The 23,829-nt window shown below is 46.1% G+C and overlaps 1 protein-coding gene across 2 annotated transcripts; it reads right to left on the bottom strand.

Moving 5' to 3' along the window:
- Positions 1-239: 239 nt before the first annotated feature.
- PTGR1 (prostaglandin reductase 1) lies at positions 240-15,836 on the bottom strand. Of its 2 annotated transcripts, none has more exons than XM_080940203.1 (10): positions 15,785-15,836; positions 13,873-13,988; positions 13,041-13,086; positions 12,032-12,088; positions 9,985-10,152; positions 9,425-9,542; positions 6,538-6,693; positions 5,471-5,579; positions 3,007-3,125; positions 240-852 (listed from the first exon to the last, which is right to left on the bottom strand). In XM_080940203.1, exons 2-10 carry the CDS (start codon positions 13,976-13,978, stop codon positions 742-744), a joined length of 990 nt encoding a protein of 329 aa, XP_080796329.1. In that variant the 5' UTR covers positions 13,979-13,988; positions 15,785-15,836; the 3' UTR covers positions 240-741. The 2 variants fall into 2 exon arrangements, with proteins under 2 accessions (XP_080796329.1, XP_080796330.1); XM_080940204.1 differs by lacking the exon at positions 15,785-15,836 and adding an exon at positions 14,588-14,717.
- Between the last annotated feature and the right edge of the window lie 7,993 nt (positions 15,837-23,829).

Genomic DNA, 23,829 nt, shown 5'->3' with positions numbered 1-23,829 from the left:
GAACTGCTTATATCAGCAACGTGCACCACCCCCCCCCCCCAGCCCTTGCTTCTATCCATAAGCAATTGGAATAGAAATCTTTTGCCTTCACATTCAATGTCTTAGTGAAATTCAACTTTCATCTTGGCACAACTCAGAAATCACCTGAGTTGGAGAGCCTCAACCAAAGAAGGGCTTCAGTCAGGCTGGTCTGGGGAGGACTGTCTTTATTACTCATCAGTGGAGAAGGCTAAGGCCACCGCAGGAGGTACCGTTTCCCCCAAGTATATGAGAAAAGCTGGCTGAGCACCAGCCTGCTCTAGCTGGCAAGCGGTGTTCTACCTTCGTTTCTGCTGTCTGTGACTGCGCTCCCTGGCTAGAGGCAATGTTAGCGGGAGGCAGAGCAGGCCTACTGTCAAGTTCCTGCCCTAATTTGTCTTGGTGACAGAATGTGACCTGAAAGTGTGAGTCAGGAAAGCCCTTTCCTTCTCTGAATGTCCTCCATCACAACAACAGAAATGAAATTAGAATAGACACCAAAGCCAGTATTTCTTACGGTCACCGAGGAGGAGCTGAAGTCGGCAGAAACAAGCCTGCCCGTGGTTTGTCATGATTTCATTCTGAATCACAGATGGCAAAAACCACACGTGTTTTATTAGATAGGTCAAACTCCCTGCAGTTACGTCCTTACGTCCATGCATTTGTACTACATGGTAAAAAGCTAATCCTCCAGGGGTGCTCCATGGACCTTTTTTTTTTTTTTCATGCTTTCACTATGGCCTTCCCCAGATTTTCTCCTTTCAAAATCCCCATGAACGCTGCGGGCATCTTCTCAAACCCTTCAGTGATGTATTCGTGATACTGGATCTTACCCTGCGTCAAAACAACAAATGTTATAGTTTGACGTCATTTTTCCAAATAACATTTTCTTTCCATCCTAGCAACAAACTGATCGGATACACCCTGAGAACCCTGGAAGTCTGAGGCGTAATCAGATCTATGGACAGAGTGCGCACAACACATCACCGTGCGGTAGGAAAAGTGGTCCACTGTCCAGGAGTCTATCAATGGGGGAATCTCAGAAGAGAGGCACGCACTCAACTGAGGCTGTTACGTCATAGCTAGTAGCCAGAGGATAGGAAATGTTACACCTCAACTAAGGAAGAGGTCCAGCCTGTCCAGGAAGTGTAAAGACCACTGAGCTCACTCCCTGTGCTCCCTCTATGTTATGTTGGAGCCTGGGAGACAAGGGTTCACATCAGAGGACAGTTCGAGGATGCTTGCTTCTACTGAGACATGGTTTAGCTACCGTACTCCGGTTTGGCCTAGAACTCTTGGTCCTTTTACCTCCTTAGATTACAGGTGTGCGCTACAACACCCAGCTTTACGGCTTTTGGTTTTAAAGGTTTTATGTGGAAACTCGGGCTATCTGATATATTCACTTTCATAATATATTCCAGTGATGGCTGAATGCTCTTTATAGACATATGCGCATGCCATGGCCCTCGGAAAGTACAAAAAGTGGAATCTGAATCCCTGACTTGAAAGCCCTAGCTCATTCCTACCTTTAAAAGGACAGAGATAAGAAGATTAATCTAGTGTAATAAATAAAAATACAGAATGAAGACTGTTGTGGGCTAAACTATGCCCTACTGGTCCCCCAAATTTCTTTGCTGAATTCCAAAATTTCCCAGTACCTCAGAATGTATTCTTCCAAGTCAAGGCCTTTAAGGACATAATTAAAATATAATGAGGTATATTTTTAAATTATTTTAAAAGGTATATTATAAAATATATGAGTAGGCCATAATCAAATAGGACTAGGGTCTCTTTTAGGGAGTAAAAACAGACACCCCCAGAGAAGACCATGAGAGGATGCCGGAGGAATTCTCTCTGAAGAAGCAAGCAAGTTCAGAGTAGCCTCTAGAACCTCAAGAAAACCAATTCCTGTTGTTTAAGCTACCTGTCCTGTGGTGCTTTGTGACTGTAGCCCTAGAAACCAAATGCAAATACTAATGGAGATTTTAATAATAGAGAAAAATTAAGGTATAACATGAGGATATGTGGAAACTTCCTGTTCTGTCTTCTCAATATTTTTCTCTCGTCAGTCTGCAATTGCATTAAAATAAAAAGTATTAAAGGAAAAAGAAAGCTGGGTTTCTCAGTGAGGAAAACATATTTGCTGAGCATTTGTGGAGCCATTGGACTCAGTCCCAGTATTGGGCTGGGGAGTGGGTGGTGGGGGCAGGGAACAGAGAATCGGCTTAGAATGAAATGAAGACAGCTCAACCTCATTTAGCAAGAAGTCCAAGCACTGAGGAAATGGGACTGAGGAGTCTGGCAAACGCTCTCAGAGCCAAGCGGTTCCAAGAGCAAGAGAGACACACAGTGAGTGCCCTTGACAAAGGTTGGTGGAATGGGGCTGTGTAAAAGCCTGACATATGGGTCTGAAAAATAATGGAAAGAAAGAGACTATATATGTGCACGTATAGATGGCGTCACTCCAGGTATGCTGCTACAAGTGGGTGGGTTTGAATAGCAATGGAATTTAGAGCGGCTATGGCGCATGTCTACGACCCCAGCATTCAGGATGCTGAGACAAGACTCTCATGACATACATGAAACACTGATTGAATCACTGCCTCTATCCCCAACTCCAAAGCAGAACATTTAGAGACGTTTGTTTTGTTCTATTCAGATAAGAAAAGACGGTTTGTATTTGAAAACATTGATCCAACAGGCACAGAGAAAAACAATACAGCAAGAATGTAAGGGACTGGGGCTGGAGAGATGGCTCAGCAGTAAAGTACACTGACTGTTCTTCTAGATCCAGAGGTCCTGAGTTCAATTCCCAGCAACCACATGGCGGCTCACAACCATCTGTAACGGGATCTGGTGTCTCTGAAGAGAGCAACTGTGTGCTTACATACATAAAATAAGACTTAGACAAAAAAGAAAGTAAAGGATTGTTGAGTTTTAAAAGCCTCTGGGAGCTGGTGGGGACGTGGAGTGGCTTGGTCCCCTTACCTCTGAGACCCAGTTCATCAAATCTGTCAGAGCCTTCTGGCGGACTTCTCCTTGCCAGCGAGTAACAATGAACCCCTCCATGCGGAGTTGCTGATAGATGACGACCTCGGGCGGTGGGCCTGGAAAAGGAGGGTGCATTTGTGGGGCGGAGTCCAGGGGCGTGTTCACAGTGGAGCATGCGTAGTACAAATCACTGTCCCGGGTCTCCAAGCACTCTCCACCCCCACCATTCTGTTTCCTCCACTCCCTTCTGATCCATGGGGCTGTCACCCACTGCCACTGTGTAGCGGGGAGAGTAATAGCCCCAAAGACATCCACAGCCCAAACCCTATATTTTTTTCCATAGGGTAAGGGAGAGCAGTGAGAAAAGGCGGCACTGGTTGCCTGGTGACCAGCATCTGAGAGCACAGGTCTCACTCTACTCGGATCAGCTGCCGATGCTAATGAAATGGAAGGGTTGGGAAAACCGAAACAGTGCCTCCTCGGCATCTCGAATAACTGAAGTCCACTCACTGCTTTGAAGAGAGTACCATTTGTCGTCAGGAAAATGGAACCTTGTCTGGAACCAATGGGAACTGGCACATCGTGAGTGCCAAATATAGATGCAGAATGAATGCATCTAGTCATAAAGAAGTCCGCGCTCAGACCACTTCTACGGCATGGCGCTTCCTCAAAGGCTCACAGCAACCTGTCATTAGCTTTACTGTACTCCAGATAGAAGGATCCCTTAAACTCATTAACCAGCCATCAGGATGAAGTAATGGGCCCCTGCTTCAGTGAGAGACAACAGTCTCGAAAAACTAAGATGGAAAGCAACCTTAAGAGGATCCCCAAGGTTGACCTTTGACACACACACACACACACACATCACACCACACACATGCGCAAAGGATGAAACTTGACATATTTTTGCTGAGCTAGCATCCTGATAAGGACATTGATTTCTTTTTTTGTGGTTGTTTTGTTTGTCTCCTTTGAGTGCAACAAAGCAAATATGCCTATAAATCAGTGGGAACAATGACTGGTCTCCCACGTCTGCTGAAGCTAGACTAAGCTAGGATTTCTGGGCCTCAGAAGCAAGGCAGAATGGCATCTGATTCAAACAGACAAGGTCAGTTGCCGTCTCTAAGGTCTGTCTGAGTAAAATCACAAAAACTAATTGCTAAAAAGACAAGATCAAATCACTATGTCTAGAAATCTCTGGTGATACTTATTTGAACGCTGGTTAAGAAAATGTACCCTGGATCTCTCTTTGAGTGGGAGACTGATGGTTTCCCATGATTCCACCTGAGCATCAACTGCAAAAGAAGATGGATGAGGGGTTTGTCCCTGTCGGTCAGATTGCCAAGTGAGTCTGGGATGTCTGCTGAGTTATCCATGCTAACAGGAACGCTGATTTCTAGTTTGAGTGCAACAAAACCAATATGGTTATAAATTGGTGGGAAAAAAATGTCTTGTCTCCAAGGTCTGCTGAAACTGGTTGATTCTCTACAACCTAAGAGGGACTCTCTAATCCGTCCTTCCTCAGCCCCTGTCGCTCTAAGTGCCCGTCTCCTGGCAGTTCTGTTGTCCATATGTGCTATAAAAGTTTAATTGTGGGACTGGAGAGATGGGTCAGAGGTTAAGAGCACTGACTGCTCTTCCAGAGGTCCTGAGTTCAAATCTCAGCAACCACATGGTGGCTTACAACCATCTGTTGTCTTCTTCTGGTGTGTCTGAAGATAGATACAGTGTACTCATATATAATAAATAAATCTTTAAAGAAAGTTTAATCACATGAGTTAATCTCAGAACAAGTTAATGCCATCACCCATAGACTGATTATAGACACAACTTCCTTTTTCTTCTTTCTCGGTGATCTCAAATAAATCTGTCACCCAGATAATGAGGTGGAGTTCTGAGTTCAAATCCCAGCAACCACATGGTGGCTCATAACCATCTGTAATGGGATCCAATGCCCTTTTCTGGTGTGTCTGAAGACAGCTACGGTGCGCTCATATACATAAAACAAATAAATCTTTTAAAACAAATTTCTGGCCAGAGATAGCAGAGCAGGGACCCCTCTGTGAGGAGCAGCAGCCCTGGGCTTCGTTCTGTGTCTTGTAAGAGGATCCCTCAGAGACCAGAAGCAAGGCAGACAGGGTTCCTGGTTGGTGCTGCTTTTGGGTTTCTGGGAGTATAAAGGAGAGCCTGGGAGTGAGGGCTTCAGTGTAGGAGAGTGAGGGAGAGAGAGATGAAGAGCAGGAGAGAAACAAGGAGGCCAATCAAAGAGGAGGCCACAGGAGGGAGCAGCCGTGCCTTTCTCATTTCAGAAAAACTGTCAGGCCACATCAAACACAGATGGCTTGCGGCTCTAGGAAGTCAGCCCACACACCTGTGAAGACAGAACAGCCAGCCCGTCCCTTCCCCACGTCTGTGAATCCTCCCTTTGTCCAGCCCGCCTGCATCTGCAGGAACAGGATACCTTGGGGACATGGGCCAGTGCGGTTGTACTGAGAGATAGCACCGCAGATAGCAATTCTTCCAAATGTCTTCATCTGGAGTATAACCGTGTTTGAAAACTCTCCACCTACCTAAGTAGACAGAAAAAAAAAAAAAAAAAAAAAAAAAAAGTGAATACTTTCAAGAATCCATCTAGGAGAATCAACAAAATTGATTGACTCGGCACAACAGTTGTAATGGTCGCAGCTAAAATACATTAGAAATGGACATTTCCAGGAGGAGAAGGCAGGTGGGTCCGGACTTTAAGGTCAAACATAGTCAATCTGAGGCCGGCCTGGGTTAAATAAGATAGTTTGCAAAAAGGGACATGGTAGGAATGTAAGATATTGCAGTCACGTTGTAAAAACACTTTGGCAGTTCCTCAAAATGTAAACATGAAGTTTCCATGTGAACTAGCAGTTCTACTCATAGGTGAAAACTCAAGAGAAATGAAAACAAATTCAAACAAAAATTTGTATATGAGCATGTGATATATCCATATGATGAAATATCATTCACTCATTCAAAAGAATGAAAGACTGATACCTACCGCAACATAGATGAATATGAAATCATTTCGCTAAGCGAAAGAAACCAGGCACAAAAGAACACATTTTTGGGGGGAAAAAAACAGGAGAGTAACTGATGATTAATGTTTCTTTGAGGAATGATAAATACTCTTTTCTTTTGCCAGGTTGGGACTGAATGCAGGGCTGTGTACTTGGTAGGAAACAGCTCTATTACTGAGTTATATATATCCTCAGCCTAAAATTCCACAGTTTGTTTATTCGTTGCTTGATAATGAAAGACATGGTCTCACTGTGAAGCCCAGGCTTGCCCTGAGCCTGCTTTCCTCCTGCCTCAGCATTGTGAGGACTGGTTTTATAGGCATAGCTACTATGTCTGGCTTTGTAGTCCCATGGTCTTTGCATTATCTTAACAAATCTCCCCGCCCCCAAAGCTATGTACTTGATTCACATGTTCTAGCTGGAACTTTTAGAAGCATGTCCCATGACGTGATGCTCTACCGGTAAAATCAGATAAACTTACATTATCAAAGTAGCAATCATAGCCATCCGGAGAGGCTGTCCTCAAAGTTTCTTCCAGTGACTTCACCGTCTTGTAGTTAAAGGCCACGTCGAATCCAAGCTTCTTAAGATAGGCCACCTTTTCATCAGACCCTGCTGCACTCACAACTTTGCAGCCCTAAATGCGGTGGGAGAGAGGGGAATGCCGCCCATTAAAGAAGCAAAATCGAGGCCCAATTCCACTTTCCCACGTTTACACCATCAGGTGGTCCAAGAGCACACCTTGTGCCAGTCAACTCCCACACTATGAGAAAACAACGTAAAGGAGGAAGATTTATGTTGGCTCACAGCTTCAGATGCTTCATCCCAGAGTCACTTGGCTCCATGTGTCTTGTCTGTATCACAGCCGAAGGGCAGTGTCAAGAAAGCCACTCAACTATGGCAGCCGGAAGAATGAGAAAGAGACAGATAAGGAGAAGCTAGAACAATCTTAAAAGAGGTAAGTCCAGTGACTCGCTCCCTCACTTCGGGTATTCAGTTTGTCATCAACCAACGATGCCACCAGACCATGAATGCATCAGTAGTTGATCTGAAGATGAGGTCAGATCCAGTCACTTCACCGAAGTCCCACTTCTGAAGTAGGACCAAGCCTTCAACATATGGGAACAGGTTTCCTATCCGAACCACAGTACACCCCATACACGAGGAACTCCACAGCAACTCAACAGACCCTGAGGGTGAAACTGAGCCCTAAGCCAGACTAGAACCCAGCTCCAGCTGGCCTGCCCACTTAACAGATCCCATCTGTGGCTGTTTGGTTTGCAGTTCACTTCAACTTGCTGCTTTTAATCACCTAGTCACCTGACTTTCTGGGTTTTTCACTCTGGGACACCTCTTCTTTACCCCAAAGACATATATCCTGTCCCAGTGCTGAGGTCTCTGTTGTTCCTGTTTGGTTTGTTGGTGTGTGTGTGTGTGTGTGTATGTGTGTGTGTGTGTAGAGTTGGTGTGTGTGTGTATGTGTGTGTGTGTGTATGTGTGTGTGTGTGTGTATGTGTGTGTGTGTGTGTAGAGTTGGTGTGTGTGTGTGTGTGTGTGTGTGTGTGTATGTGTGTGTGTGTGTGTATGTGTGTGTGTGTGTGTGTGTGTGTGTGTAGAGGCCTAGGAAGGCCAGAAGAGGACGTCAGGTCCTCTAGAGCTGGTCACAGAGGTGACTGTGAGCCACTGTGTGGGTGCTGAGAACTGAACTTGGGTAACGGTATTCTTAACTACTGAGCCATCTCTTTAGCACAGTGCAGCGGCTCTTTAGAACATCACTTGCCACCTCCCCCCACCCCCGAGGATTTTTAAAACTTTATATTTATTATTAATCGAGTGTGCTCATGACATGTGAGTATGGGAGCCATGCACACAAAAGCACATATATGGAGGTCAGGCGACAACTATGCAGTCGGCCCTCCCCCCTCCCTTTGCACCTTTATATTAGGTCCAGGGATTGAACTTTGGCCATCAGGCAGGTACAGCTTGCTCCTCTACCCACAGAGTCAGCTCCCCAGCCCTCCATATTTTTAATAAAACATTTGCAATCTATATACTGGAAATACTTCTAATTTATTTTATAAGTCTAGCCCATGCTGAATACAGTTAGACAGTCTGAGTTCAGAAAAAGAAAAACTAAAACCTTCCGATCAAATGCATGTGTAAAAGACAAAGGCAAAAGTCTGTCTAAATGTCATCAGATCAGAGACTGAGGTATAGCTCAGCAGTAGAACCTGTGCTAAGCGCGTGAACTAGACCCTCGGTTCAATTGCCAGCCTTACTCCAAAAGCTACTCAATCAGTCCCAAAGGTGTACGAAGTTAAGATGGCTGCGAAAAACAAGTGTGACTTATTGGTTGTAAATTTAACTTGACAAACACAGAGACGCTATCATAAAATTCAGCTGCCTTTCCCATTTATGTATTTTTTTAAAAGATTTTGTTTATTTCATGTGAGTACACTGTTGCTGTCTTCAGACACACCAGAAGAGGGCATCATATCCCATGACAGATGGTTGTGAGCCACCATGTGGTTGCTGGGATTTGAACTCAGGACCTCTGGAAGAGCAGTCAGTGCTCTAACCACTGAGCCATCTCTCCAGTCCCCGTTTATATACTTACATACATAAGTATCTCCTACAACTTCATTCGTGTTCAAGCTCCTGTTCATAATGAAGACCAACCCTTAGCTATTGGATATAGCCCAGGATTCAGCTCTGTTTCCCTTCCCTTGTCCCTCTAAGAACACATCCTAAGTCCTCTACAGAAGCCTTTGGCAAAGCTACATCTCCCAGGTAGGTCGCCGGAGAACATCCACACTACGAGAAGCCAAATCCCCACCGGGTCCGAGAACCAGGTCTGAGCTGCCCGCTCTCCAGTACTCACCCTCTGACTGCACCGCCCCCCCCAGCAGAGACCTGCCCAAATCACAGCCTACACTCTGCTTGCATTTCTACTGCAGGAGCTAGTTCCCAAACAAGGGCCCCGCCACCTATGCTGACCGCTCCTTTCTTTCTGGTGCAATGGCCCTCGCACTGAAGCCACGTGGGTGATGCCTCCTGGCTTACAAGTTCCTCTTTGTGAAATGCTCGGGCAGAGTCATGAAGGAAGGCAATTAAATTGAGCAAGTAAAACAGTAAAAACACTTCTGCTGCTACGACCAGTATAACAACAACAACAACAACAACAACAATAATAGAAAAATAAATAGTGCTACTACTTGGCAGTCTAGCTGGGCCCACTGCTGACCTGTTCATCAGTCCTCTAACTTCGAAACAAGCCGCAGCAAGCTAGCCGCACGCCCTCTGCAGACACTGCTGTCCTCAGTGCACACTGTGGGTCTTGACACACGTGACTGGAGGAAGACACCTACCTTGAGCTTAGCGATCTGCCCCACAACAGAGCCCACTGCTCCGGCTGCCGCATTGACCAGCACTGTCTCTCCACCCTTCACGCCACAGATGTCAAGCAGGCCAAAGTAGGCAGTGAGCCTAAGGAAAGAACAATGAGGACTCATGAATAGTGCCCTCCCCCTCCCCCGCCCATGACTGGGCAGAAACCTTCCCTCCTGAGAAACCATGACCCAGCAGAAACCTTCCCTCCATGAAAATTTCTGGTCCCAGGCAGAAGCTGACACAAGACGAAAATGAGACCATGTGGTGTCTGTCTCTCTGTACCTGTCTTACTCCACTTAATGTCCCCCACAGGTTCATCTACATTATCATAAATGCCAAGATTTCCTTCTTTAAGGGTCATACAGTATTCTTTTATATATAATGCTTTATTTATCCACTAACAGCCTCTCAGTTTGAGCTCCTTCCTTTCTTTTTTTCTACCATTTTCCTCTCATCAGTCTTTGCCTCACATCTCTCCTTGTTTATTAAGTTACAGTGTTGGACATCCTGACACACAAAACCCACCCTCGACACTTACCCTGGCATGCCAACTGTCCCCAAAGCCAAAGACAGGGGTAACTTGTCCGGCCACTCTGCAGGGAGCTTCCTCAGTCCATTCCCATCAGAAATGGAATGTGATGTCCAACCTAACAAAGCCACTACAATTGTTCCTGTTGGGAAGGCTGGGTTTTTACTTTCCACAACTCTGAAAGATAAAAATATAGTAAGACACATTACCTTTTCCCATTTATGGGAATCAGGAGTCTGTATCGGGAATGTTCACAAGAGGACACAAGAGATTAACAATCTGATTGGCACCCCGGGGAATCTTCCCTTAATTTTTAGCCATTGTGAGAGCCTTCAGAGAAGAACCTTCACAATCGGTTGAACATCTATCCCTGGCCCCGCCCACATCCCTTCTTCGGAGCAAGGGCCCTCCATCCTCTGCCAACACAAGTATGTGTTCATCTCCTTGATTAGCAAGAAACATAAAACGTTACAGAAGGCTGCTGACAGGTCGGGCAGGTGGGGAGGAAACTCTGCACTAGAGGAGAAAAATTATTCTAACATAAAAATTAAGCCACTGAGAATTTTTAATTTAAAAAAATATATAAAAGTGATAAAAAGCCATCTAGGAAAGACTATAGCAAGCAAGTGCGTTTCCTGGAGATGACCCACCATTTTGCATGGCTGCCATGGGTCTATTCTGGAGAAGCGTGGCCCCAGAAACTTCTTTCCAGGATAGCTTCTTGCAGCTCATAGGCCTTTCCTGCCACCACTGCATAGTTTAGTGATTCTTAGGTGTCACCCCACTCATGAAGACCAACAAAGAGATGAACTTTCGTGAATGAATGCTGTTTAGATGAATTAATGACTTTATAGTAACCTATTTGATTAAAATAATTTTAGGAAGAAAACGGAAGGAGATGGTTTTAGTTTTTTTTTTTGTTTTGTTTTGTTTTTTTTTTTTTGTCAGAAAGATGTAATAAAAATTAGAAGACTAGAATGTGTCTCCTCATAGAATAGTGAGTAAGGCTACATAGTAAGGAATACAGTGAGCTTTCATAAATTGTACCAAGAAGAGAAATAGGCTTGGGACAAATTTGTGATCAAATAACACACACATACACACACACACACAAACACGCACAACACAGAAAGAGAGAGATGCAAGTTTCATTAGGTATTACTAGTAGTGGAAAACTTTGAATATAGCCATTATCAGTAGTAGTTTTAGTAATGGAATAATCTTTAGCTTTTAATACGTATAAATGGTATATTTATGCATGGACAACAAATTATGTTAGTTACTGAGGAAAGCTAGTTTGCTGGCAGGCATATCAAAAACACATAAATGCCTGTACTTAATGGGGTTTGAAATAATGCATTAACCACTGGCTCAGAGGGAAACCTTTCCATTTCCAAATTTCAATGTATTTGACTTTTTACAATGGTTATGAATAAATACATAGAGCCTCATCGACGTCACTGAAAGCAAGGCTGGCAGGGGCTGAAACGACGGTTCTGCATCTAGGATAGCTTGTGTCATCAACTCTCCTGGTTGAGAGCCACCTAGGACAAGAGTCACATACCTCTGGGTACGTCCTTCAAGGGGATTAACTGATGCGGGAGCCACCTTGAATGTAGGCAGCGCAGGCTGCCATAGATGGAGAGCTCAGACGGAATAAAAGAGCACAGCGATGAAAGCCAGCTAGCACAGTGCTCTCTCTCTATCTATGCATCTATCGATACCCATATCTGTACACTGCCTTCTCTCTTCCTTTCTGCCTGGAGCTAAGACTCTGCGACAGACTCCTGCTGCTGTACTCCTTCAGAATAAACAGAGGCAAGGGCCACATACCAAACCCTCGGGAGCTAAGAGCCCAACGAGCCATTCCCCCCTTTAGGTCATTTCACCCGCGTAATTGGTCACGACCACCTCATTCGTCCTTCTCTCCCAGTTAAGAAATGGTTTTCCACAGGCCGGAGAAGGCGCCGCAGTGGGCAGCAGGTGGACAGACGCAGGCGCGGCAGGACCTAGAGGAGACATTGACCCGAACGGCAGGACTCGTGCCGATACTAACCTCGCCACTTGCTCCCCCATCATCCTGTCGCCCTCCTTTAGTCTTTTTGCTGCAACTCTGAAAAAGAAAAATCCATCCTTAGCGTGCGAGACCAGCTGGAAGAAAACAGCTTCATTATGTAACCAGTGGCAAAAGGCTGGGACTCTGTGTACAGAAACTATACCCTATTTCCCCGGGCAGCACAACTGTGTGTTTCTGCCTTGGACCCTAAAATGTACATTCTGTGAATGAATGTGAGAGTCCTAACACTACGTTTGTTTGGAGGTGAATGTCTGTCAGTGGCATTCAAAATACAGTGCAAAACAGTGTTACCCCAACATTAACAAACCCCAAAGGGATGGCAACTAACATTTTGTTTCATGCACTGGTGTCTCCCGATGATTAGTCTTAACTTGTGGTCTTCCTGCCTCGGCTTCTCAAGGTATGAGGCACCTGCCCATTTGCTAGTTAACATTGTTCAAATGGTATTTTTCAACCAAGAGTTGAATCTTTGCCAACAAGCTATGGAAAAAAAATAATGCTATATGGTGGCTGCATTACTCACTTGGGTAAAAAAAAAAAATCGCTGAGGTATCATTGACGGGCATTTATTTCCTTCCTGGCCCTCAGTGTTTTCTGAGTCATAAGTTTGAGTCGACTATAGACCATGCAATTTAAAAATATATATAGTGGTAAACAGAAGACGAGAAATGCTGGTTTTAGTCCTGGTAACCTCTGCTCAATTCTGGCGGTAGGAAATGGCAAATTAGGGGGCCTAGCTTTCAGCCCTTCTCCCCCCTCCCCCCACATTAATTCTGGAAGCAACTTCCCTGAGCAAGGGGAGGCATGCCACGCAGAGCCGACCTTTGCCTATAGAAGGTGAGCAGACATGACTCTGATCTTGGTACAATCCAGAGAGAGAGACGGGCAAGCCTGGCCTTTTACTCAAGGCCTGTCTTTAAAGACAAGCTGAGGTGCTTCCAAACATGGACCAACATAGAAGCTAAGAAGCCGAGGAGGGAAATAGTACCTCATGTAAGGATCCACAGAGAGGAACAGGGCTTCCAGCAGGACCTCTACAAAATAAAACGTTCCAGAAGCGGTTAGAGACTCGAGACCTGTTGACTGTTGGCTACAATGTTCTGGCACTCTGAATAAACGGGCCTGCTCCTTCTGCTTAGGGGCAGAAGGTACTGTTCATAATTGATTTTGCCATGGCACGGATGGATTCCAGAGCCTTGTGCATGTAAGAGAAACGCTCACCATGAACTTCGCCTCTAGCTCCCCACCTGAGCTTTCCCACTGGGCCCAGCACAGCTGATGATGGTGATGATGGTGATGATGGTGATGATGATTTTGCTACTTGTGTAATGTTAGATGGATCCATTTGTTTGCTCTTTTTGACTATTGGTCTAGCCTGTTTAAGGTGGAGGTAAGTAGCTCACCCAAGGCCACATTAGCAACCACCATGACAGTGTTCATGTGGTGGTCTTAGTTGGGCTTTCTCCTGCTGTGATAAAGACCATGATCCCAACCAGCTTGGGAAGGAAGGGGATTATGTCCCCCGACATGCCCTGATCACAGTCCATTATAAAGGGGCATCAAGGCAGGAACTCCAGGAAGGAACCAGGAGGCAGGAGTTGAAGCAGAGGCCGCTTACTGGCTTGCTCAAGGACTTATTCAGTCAGCTTTCTTACACAACACCATCCATCCAGGGACGGCACTGCCTCCACGAACCGTTCTTCAACAATGTTCTACAGAAAATGTCTAAAGACTCGCCTACAGACAGAGCCATTTTCCTCAGTAGGGGTTCCTCTTCCCAGATAGCTAACCGTGGCAGCCCCTGCCTAGGTCTTCCTTACCGCCATTATTTAAGGATGGGAGCTCAGTTGTCCTCAGCTCGAAGTTACTGTCATTAGGGAAGCCTTCAAAGTGCTTCTTCAGGGCCCAGCTCTTGGCCTGTACCATCCTGATGCACCTAGAACATGGAAAACACGTACTCAAAGACCATTTTACAGCCCCTAGGCTTGGCACTGAAGCCAGAAAACACAGCACTTTTATCATCTACCACACTGACCTTTTACTGCATCCATCTAGAACTTTCTGGCATTATGCTAAGCACTTCACGGGTCTGATCTCATTGTCCTGTTAATACTCAGGTGTGTGGAAACCAACACAGGCTAAAACAAATTCTCAAGGCAAAGAAAATATAACCTGGAAATTTCTGTCCAGGTCGTACTGGAATTTCTCTAGGACACTAGGCAACTAACAGACAAGTCTGGCAGTTTCTCGCCTCTCCTGCAGTGAATCGTCAGGAAAAACTTCAAATACAGAGAACCAAAATCCACAATTTTCCCCCCTACGGAAGCATGGACCTCGTGGCCTCTAGGGGGCGCCGCGACTCCATCTAACGTTCTCTGGTTTTGACTCCAAGGCGGAAAGCAATGATTTGGTTTAAACTCGGCTCCAGGCAAAACCAACAGATAAACAATGCTGCTCCGAGCTTTCAAGGGTTTGAGACAGAGCCCACAGCCCTAGGACCCCTGTGAATTCTTCAGATAAGAAATCAAAACTAACCAGTTAGTTCACGTGTCCCTGTCACCCTGGATGGAGGGTGGAGAGCCAATCCAAAGCGCAGCCCTTCGTAGGTCTTGTTCTTGCTCTTTGTGCTGTGGTCTAAGTGATCAATCTCACAATTGCTTCCAGTGAACCATCGTGTCGTGCTGATGGTCGGAACCGAACCCTTTACAAGCGTAAGTGCTCTTAACATCTGAGTCGTCTCTCCAGCCTCCACGCCACCCCAGCCCCCTTCAAAAGTAAGATTTTTTAACTGACCCCCCCCCAAAAAAAATTAAATTACCTTGATAGGACACAGTGCATGCATTATAGAGTGCCTAATACACCTGTCGCCTTCTTTCACTCCCATTTTATGTGACATAAATAATCTGCCTGTTTTGAACTAATCCTTATTGTTAACAAGAGTCGCACTCCTGATTCTGTGCCCTTTCGCTAATAATTCTAACCCTTCTCAGCCTCTAATAACTATCATTTACCCAATACTTCTGAGTTCAACTTATTTTTCTGGTTTCAGAGCCTGGCCTGTGTAGCCCAGGCTGGCCTTGAACACACTACGTAGCAGAAGCTGTCTTGGGGCATGCCGAGATAACAGGCAAGCTCGCTCAGCTGGAATCTAGTTTATTGTTCGGATTAGTTCGCGGGTACAAGATGCGGGTGTGTGGGTGAGGATGCATGCGTGTCACCGAGAGCCCGGAGAGTTGTGGGACTTGTGTGATAAGCACCTTCACCCGCGGAATCATCTGCATCAGAGGCGGATTTCCATTTTTGTTTTAAGACTCTACATAATTCCGTCTCCTTTTCCAAAAAGGCAGCGCCTGGTCCTTCTGAACTCCCCACGAGTCTGGGAGGACCACCTTGCAAGGGGTCCTGAGGGTGCGTGGCCTGACCCGCAAGTCTGGCTTTTAACCGCGCATGCGCAAATCCCCACCCCAGTCTCCTCGGTTGGGTCGGTTTAGCAATCCTGCACACGCTCAGCCCTTCGTGGGTGCCCGCAGTCCCGCTGCACCAACTACGGGGCTGAGGCCGACTCTGCCCGGTTCCTGGGCGGGTCTCGGGCTCTCCGCGAACGTGCAGGACCGCGAGGGATCCCGGCCTTCTGGATGCTCGGCGGGGAGGAAGAAGGTGTTAGAGGGGAGGAGAGGGAGAGGAGAGGGCTCAAAAAAAAAAAAAAAAACAAAAAGTAGTGTGTCTACTTACGTAATCTCCCAGAAACTCCTTCCCCGGAGGCCGCTCTGACTGCTTCGCAAACCGCCCAAGACTGGACTTATACTGGGCGGTCGGAGAGGGCGGGGCTGCTCCAGGGAGGAGCAGCTTCTGGAAGCTTTGGAGTTTCTGCCCACACAGGGCAGGGAAGCGACGTTGCGACATTGCGAGGTGTGTGTGTGTGTGTGTGTGTGTGTGTGTGTGCGCGTAAATATATATATTATAAATAAATATATATTACCCGCGCGCGTAAATATATATTTTTTTCCTTTTTAACTTAAGTACACAATGTATGTTCACATCAGGAGCAAAGAAAACAAGAAACTACCCAGTTCATTCAGGCAAAATCCTACCACCCCTGGTCAGCTGCTGCTGCTTGTCACTACCTCATGTTCCTGGGAGAGAGGGGCCGGTGCTCCGTTCTCTGGAGCCTTAACAAAGAAGGTGTGCAGTCGTGGCCTCTAAAAAATATATATTTTGTAAAAAAAAAAAAAAAGGGTTAACGCGTAGTTGTGGCGGTGGGGAGAGGCAGCCTGTGGTGCTTTAGCTCACACCAGCCTGGTGTCCCCAGATCAAGAATTCCTTTCAGGTTAAGTCCCAACATTGGCTAGTTTATTAACGGTAACACTTGCTTTAGATTTAACGCGGGGCATTTGGAAACCTACACCCCCTGGGCAAAGCCTAAGTCACATCGCTCAAAGAATGTAATGTGCACTTCAGCATGACTATTGGAGGGGTGAGGTGCAAGCTGGTTTACTCTCCTGAAGACTGCCCTACTGTGCAGGAAACGTTGAGGGTTCCTGAGGAACGTTGCTCAGGTTCAGGGCAGATGGAGCACTCAGTTCTGTTTTTAAAACTCAAAGTCACAAATATCCGTCAAACAACCTTGGTTAAGGTGATGGCCTGGGGGGGTGGGGGGGGACACAATCTATAGGCAACTTTGACAATTTCTCTTGGAGTTTCTGATCCCCAGTAGGAAACCAACCCAGGTTTTTTTTTTTTTCCTCTCCCTTCGTGTCCCTCTTATTTTCCATCTTTGTTTGTGTCTCACGTTAGGACCAACCTGTGGCACAAGGCATGCTGGGTCTCGGGGAGTGGTTTGCCTTCTTTGCTGGCAACCCACACTGTATTCAATCCCCAAGCCTTAGGCTAATCTCCATAAGGCGTGCCATAGTGCAAAAACGTTTCAGCTCTTTAATCTTTATCACCCCTTCTTCGAATCCGAGGTTGTTACTCTGCTGACTGCTTTTCATTCCTTTTCTCTGATGATTCAGGAATACTTATAAAGGACTTTCCTGGTTCTTAACCAGCTGGAGTCCTTCTGTTTCTTTATTTACTTACGTGTTCATTTGCTTGAACCCCAGGCCCCACAGATGTTCAGCCTGTACTCTGCCAGGGAGCTGTGTCCCCAGCCTCGGGGCAGGGGGTGGTCTGATTTAAAGTCACGGCCATCTTCCAAATAGACAGATATAGATATAGTTTATTGTTTGTGTATTGTATTGTATTATTCCCTAATTGAGATATACAACCACTAATTCCTCAATGCTGAGGTTGCTTCTCCATGGCTGTCCATGATCACAATGCTATAATGCACCCTTGAATGGAGACCTACATTATCCTAACGCCTTTATCTCCACAGGCATCGACTCCAGAACACCTTTTGATTGCTAGGTTATACCCCACAATCTAAAATCCACACTTTATGCATACTCTCTGGTAAGGACTGAATTCTGTCCCCCTCCATATGCTGAAGTCCCACCCCATCTTAGCTCAAAATCGTGACACATTTGGAGAAAGGATCATTAGAAGAAAAAATTAAATGACTTCACATGCGTCACCTATCTGTATCAGGGAATTAGGTAGATTCTACTACTGCCTGTCTGAGGAGGCCCTTAAAGGGAGTAGCTTATGTTAGACACAGACATCAGGTGGGACTCCAATTCACTGTGACTGGAGTCTTCACAGGAAGACACCAGGGACTGGCAAGTGGGGACAGGGCCAAGTGAGGACACAGGAGAGGGAGGCCATCAGTAAGGCAAGAAGGAGGTCTCAACGTTTTAAGTTGAATACTTCATGTATGCCCCCACCTTCCTAGTGCAGGATTTAAGAGCGTGTACCACCATACCCAGTTACATGGCACCCAGAGCCTCAGGCATGCACATTTACCAAGTGAGCAATACCCAAGACTGCCTGTTCTTCTGTAACATGAACATGGAGGTGTTGTTTAATGTACATGGATAATGTTGAATTTTGTGCCTCATTTTGTTTCTTCCTTTCCTACTACAGTGCTGTGTCTTTGAGATCATCAGCCCAAAGGGGGAAGAGTTTGAGGCCAGTCTGGACTCCATGAGACTCTGTCCAAAAGAGAGAAAAACAGAGACAGAGAGACAGAGGCAGAGAAATGGGAGCAAAGAAACAAATAACAAAGAACAGAGGGGAAAAAAATGAAGGCTAAAAGAAACAAAGAAAAAAGGGCAAGAAGAAAGGGAGAACACAAAACCCACACACACCACGTGCACACACCCACAGCTCATGCACACATGTGCACACACACATACACCACAAGCAGACACACATGCACACACATATACAGACACCACACAGGCACATAACCACAGTGCACACACACACACACCACTGCACATACCCACAGTGCACACACACACACCACTGCACATACCCACAGTGCACACACACACACCACTGCACATACCCACAGTGCACACACACACACCACTGCACATACCCACAGTGCACACACACGTGTGCACATACACACAACGGGCACATGTCATAACTGTGGTAACACAAGTTGAGAGAAAAGGGAGAGAAATGAGCATCTGAGCTATGGTAATGTGCTGTCAACACCGGTGGCTATGAAAAACCTCAACCTTTGGCCCCGAGGTCCACAATCATACGGGAGCTGTTCAGAGACCACAACACACCCCATCTCATCTTATCAGAAGACAAGGAAGGATTCCCATGGACACAGTCAACCTGTTGCTTCATTTCTCTGCTAGTTGGCCCTCAGGGCGACATCTGATTACAACATGCCTTTCCCATTTAAGGCATGGGTGGTTGGTTAGGGCTTCCTCTATTCTCTGGCAACAGCTGGAGCAGCAGCCTGTGCGAGCATGAACACAGAGTCCGCAGTAAGCGCCATTCCTTCTTGCTAAGTCCAGTGGCAGACATGTCACTTTCAGCACCTCCTCTCTGTCCTTTCTGGACCACATGCATACCGTACCCGTTAGTGTAGAGACGCTCAGGTAAATGACTGTCTCAGTCTTCATAGCTGGGCTTGGGTTACAGTTCTAAAGTTTGCAGAAGCCTAGTGAGCGGGGTAGAACCTTTAAGAAAGCTGTTTATTGGTAAAACACACAGAAACACATTCAATGGGCACGGTGATTTTTCTCTTTGTCCTTCCTGCCGGAAGCGTGGAGGAGCCACTCTTGTGACTTCCTTTTGAACGTTCAAAGCCCACTCCAGGTAGTGCGCCTCCTTCAACAAGGCCACACCTCCTAATCAGTAACAAGTAGCTTTAACGGTCTGGTTTAGAAACACTGTGGTTGGGGTTATTGAAAGAGCTAATAAAACAGTCAGTGAGGAAGACACTTTCCAAGTGAGAAATCTAAAAACAAAGTGCCCACAACACAAGGTACCTCCAACACTCACTAGCTGGAAAGAGCACAAAGGAATGAGATTTAGCGAGGGTGTAGCTCAGTGGTGGAGGAATTAATTAATCACTGTGTATGAGAGCATGATTCAGTCTCCAGCCATAGAAAGAACCATGAACTGTGCCAAGTCCAAACCATAGCTTGGTAATCGCTTTGACTTAGTCAGTCTGCATGACTGCCTAGATGTCAGGGCGAGTGTGCTAAATCATGGTGATTGATATACTAAGTCGTGGTGATTGATTTTGCTAAGTCATGGTGAATACATAATTCACGGACCTTGAATAGGGAGCAAAGGATGGAGAGGAAAGGTTTCCTTTGCTTTGCTCTAAGGAAATTCAGCCATCTGCTCTGATCTGGTGACCCGGGGAGCAACTTAAAACATTAAAATAACCCAGGAAACACACTATGCGGAGCACCCGTGATAAAGTAAATATCGATGTGGTAGGAATTCCTTGTGAGTATTCTTCTGTGGTGATCTATTTAGAAATTTCACAGGTGTGTCACCCTTTCTTCTTGACGACCTCCATATTTTGATGGTCTGGTGAGACGTTGTGAAACTAGATATAGGCAGTTCTTAGGGCTGGAGACATGACTCAGCAGTTAACACCACGCATTGATTTTTCCCAGAGGACCGGAGTTTGTTTCAACTCACAGCCACCTGAAATCCAGCTCCAGGGAAATCGATACCCTCTTCTGGTCCCTTGTACACTTCTGGCCTTGCACATTTGAGTGCTTACACACACACACACAGAGTTAAAACCTTCAAAACCAATGTGTGAAGTTATTTTTATAGTTGCAGGAGGGATAGCACATCTGGAGAGCCTCTTGCGATGTTTCAGTGCAAGAAGCAGGTGGTGTGACATCAGCTGTGAATCTTGCACCAGAGTAGCCCTTGGTGTCCAGTATTTCTAGTCTTCACTACTGTTATCTTCTCCAGAGCCTTGGGAAAAAAGCAGAACAGACTAGAGAGTGTGTAAATTCCAGGGCTAACTGGAAACCTGCTTAGTCTTTCCTGGAGCTGACACTGTCCCCTGGGCATTATACTCCTCTTATAGGAAAGAGCACACTGAAGGAAGGTCACACAGGATTTCTGGAAGTTTCTGTGAGCAAGGCTATTTCTTTTGTGAGACTCAGCTGAGGATGAGAGGAGTGGCTCTCTGGTTTCCCCCTTCTGGGTTCTTCTCCGAGCATTCTAACCCTTGCCTAGAGTTTTATAACTCTGTAGCAGGTACTCTTACTGCCCCACTTGGACTGGGGCCCCAAAAGGCCAAGAGGAACCCAAAACATCTTTATCCGTGAGGGAGGGTGTGGCAAGTAAAGTGTGTGGGGAAAAAAACATGTCAAAAAGGAAAGAAAAGGAATGGTGTCTGTCAGGAGGACACAGAGGCTTTCTGGGAGCTTCCATTGACCAAATATAAGACAGTTTGAGGGCTGGAGAGATGGCTCAGTGGTTAAGGGACTGCCCTTCCACAGGTCCTGAGTTCGGTTCCCAGCACCCACATGGTGGCTCACAACCATCTGTAATGGGATCCAATGCCCTCTTCTGGTGTGTCTGAAGCTACAGTGTACTCATATATAAAACAAATACATCTTTAAAAAAAAAAAGAAAGTTTGAACATCAGAGCAACCAGTCAGTACCCCTGTAACCCAACAATAAAGACATGCTAATCCATAAATCACCATTTTAGTAATCCTGATGTAAGGAAATGATCTCCCTAAGGCACTGAGGGTAGCGGGGGGGGGGGGGGGGGGATAGAACTGAAATGGCACAATTTTTCGACTCTTATGTTAATAATTGATTCAGGTGGTCTGGTGGCGGCGGCAGCAGGGCTACTGGTCTACAGAGCAAGTTCCAGGACAGCCAGGGTTGTTATAGAGAAAAACTATCTCTGTCTGGGGAGGGGGAAGGGAGGGACTCAGGAAGAACCTTGAGCTAGAACACGCAGGTGAAAGGCTGGTGGGGGAAGATGTAGTTGTACTGTGCATAGTGACCATCTCTTCACAGCTGATTAAGGGGACAAAGGTAACTTTACAGTGGGAAAGTCTTGGCAGAGAAGTGGCCCAAGTCCAACTGGTAAAACGAGACAAACAGGTATTATCTTATGCTTTCTGATAGCCGGTCTCGAGAGAGTACGTGGTCCAATAAAACACGGAATCCTGTCAGAAATGCATAGCTTGGGATTAGAACTTGGGGAGAAAGCAGGCAAACTCATGTTCAAAACCCTACAGAACAACAGCGTGTGTTTTAGTCTTTCAAGGTGTCAAGGTCATGGGAGACATAGAGAGACTGTTCTAAAAAAGAGGCCAAAGAAACGGGACAACAGGGGCTGGAGAAATGGCTCAGTGGTTAAGAACACTGACTGCTCTTCCATGATGGTCCTGAGTTCAAATCCCAGCAAAACACATGGTTGTGAGCCACCATCTGTAATGAGACACTCTCCTCTGGTGTGTCTGACGACAGCTACAGTGTACTTTATATATAATAAATAAATCTCTAGAAAATGAATGTAAATGTTACTGTGGGAGGGGGGCATGGGATTAGCTACATCAGACTCGGCTGAAAGCGCAGCTGGGGTCTGGGCACCGGCTGTGGAGACTGTGGCTCAGGGGAGCCAGCAAACTATGAATGGCCTCAGAGCCAAACTACTGGAGAGATTTTTGAGTGTTCTCAACAGAAAAGAACGAGTGAATGAGACAAAAGGAAATAGAAATCCACTTCTGTTCTCTGAGGGTCAAAAGTTAAACTAACAGGGTGGCTCACAATTAAGTTACTCCAGTTCCAGGGGATTTGATGTCTTTGGTAGACAAAACAGTCATACACACTAAAAAACAGAAAAACAATAAAGGACGCGGAGTTCCAGGCCAGCCTGATCTACATAGCAGTTCCAGGGATGCTGTTTGGTGTCCTACTGGAGAGGGAAGAAAGTCCCTGGAGCTTCTTTTGTAAGGGCACTAACCCCAACCAGGAGGCTTCAATCTCAAGACCTATCACCTCGGAAATGTCTCTGTGGTTGTATCAGGGTTTCAGTGTATTTGAGGATTTGCAGATTCCTGGATCACAGAAGGGGAGACAGGAAACGGACACCTAAGGGCTCTTTGGAAAGGCAGTTGTGTCGGATAGTGTTTTGCTGGGGCAAACATGTGAAAGAGCGTTTTCCTGAAGCAGACACAGGTGGAAGAATGTATTGCTAAAGCAAGCACATGAAAGGACACGTGACAAAGAATTTTTCCCCGATGACACCCATGTGTTGGTGGTTGGTACGCCTTACAACGTGTAGCTGAGCTCTGTTTGTCATGACTCCATAGAGAGAAACATCCCAAAAAACTTTTGGTGGCGCTCTGGCGGCTTCTGGCCGATTCCAAGGACTCTGGCTGATTGGCAGAGTGACGTCAGCTGATACAAGCTCAGGTGGAGTTTTGCTAAGACAGACTCACGTGCTGAGGCAAGACTCACGGACACGTACGTTAGGAGGAAGTGTAAACAGGACCCAATGAGTAGTGATGGGGGCTTGCTTGCACGGTTAGCTTTGCAACATTTGGTCTGCTCTCTTTGATGATCTTGCTTCCTTAAGAGAGGCATGACAGAGACCTTCTGGTGTGCCCGCTGGTCCTAATTACTCCTGCTGACTCCTACCAGTTTAGCTGAGGCCTGGCTGTTTCTGCTAGGTTGTGCTGCCTCTGAGATCTGTGTTTGCTATCCCAACATACTGAACTGGACTGCTGGTATATTCATGAAGTATATGGGGGTGGATCAAGCTGCCCCTGCTGAATCCTGTGAACTGAACTGCTGACCTCCTGGCCATACAGAAGGGATTTGCTCCAAAGAACAATTTCTAAGGTCCACTCCCCCCCACCCCCCCCATATCCGAATAACTTTTCTTTTCCACTGCCTCTGGTGAGTGGTAGGCTAGAAGTAAGGTTAAAGTGGTTGAGAACCCATATTAAAAGTAAGTTTTGAAAAGTTAAAGCTGGTGCTGGAGAGATGGCTCAGTGGTTGGGAGCACAGACTGTACTTCCAGAGGTCCTGAGTTCAAATCCCAGCAACCACACGGTGGCTCACAAACATGGGATCCGATGCCCTCTTCTGGTGGTGTGTCTGGTGCCAGCTACAGTGTGCTTAAATATAATACATCTTTTTTAAAAAAGAAAAGTTAAAGCTTACAGGGAAGTGTAGACCCTGCTTCATGACCTAGGTGTGAGGTATATATGCATGTATAAGTTAAATGACCTTGCATGCCCTTACCTTCCCTCTCGTGTCTTTGAATACGAATCTTCCAGGTTCAGTCCCTGGGTGGCCTTCTGAACCCACATCTGGGGCTCTGCTTGGCATTAGCGTCATCTTCTGGTCCATCTCTGATGGCAAAC

Source organism: Micromys minutus (genome assembly GCF_963924665.1).
Source record: "Micromys minutus genome assembly, chromosome: 28".
NCBI classification, from domain to species: domain Eukaryota; kingdom Metazoa; phylum Chordata; class Mammalia; order Rodentia; family Muridae; genus Micromys; species Micromys minutus.
Note: the sequence above shows the minus strand (reverse complement) of the source record. Positions and strands in the feature narration are given on the sequence as shown.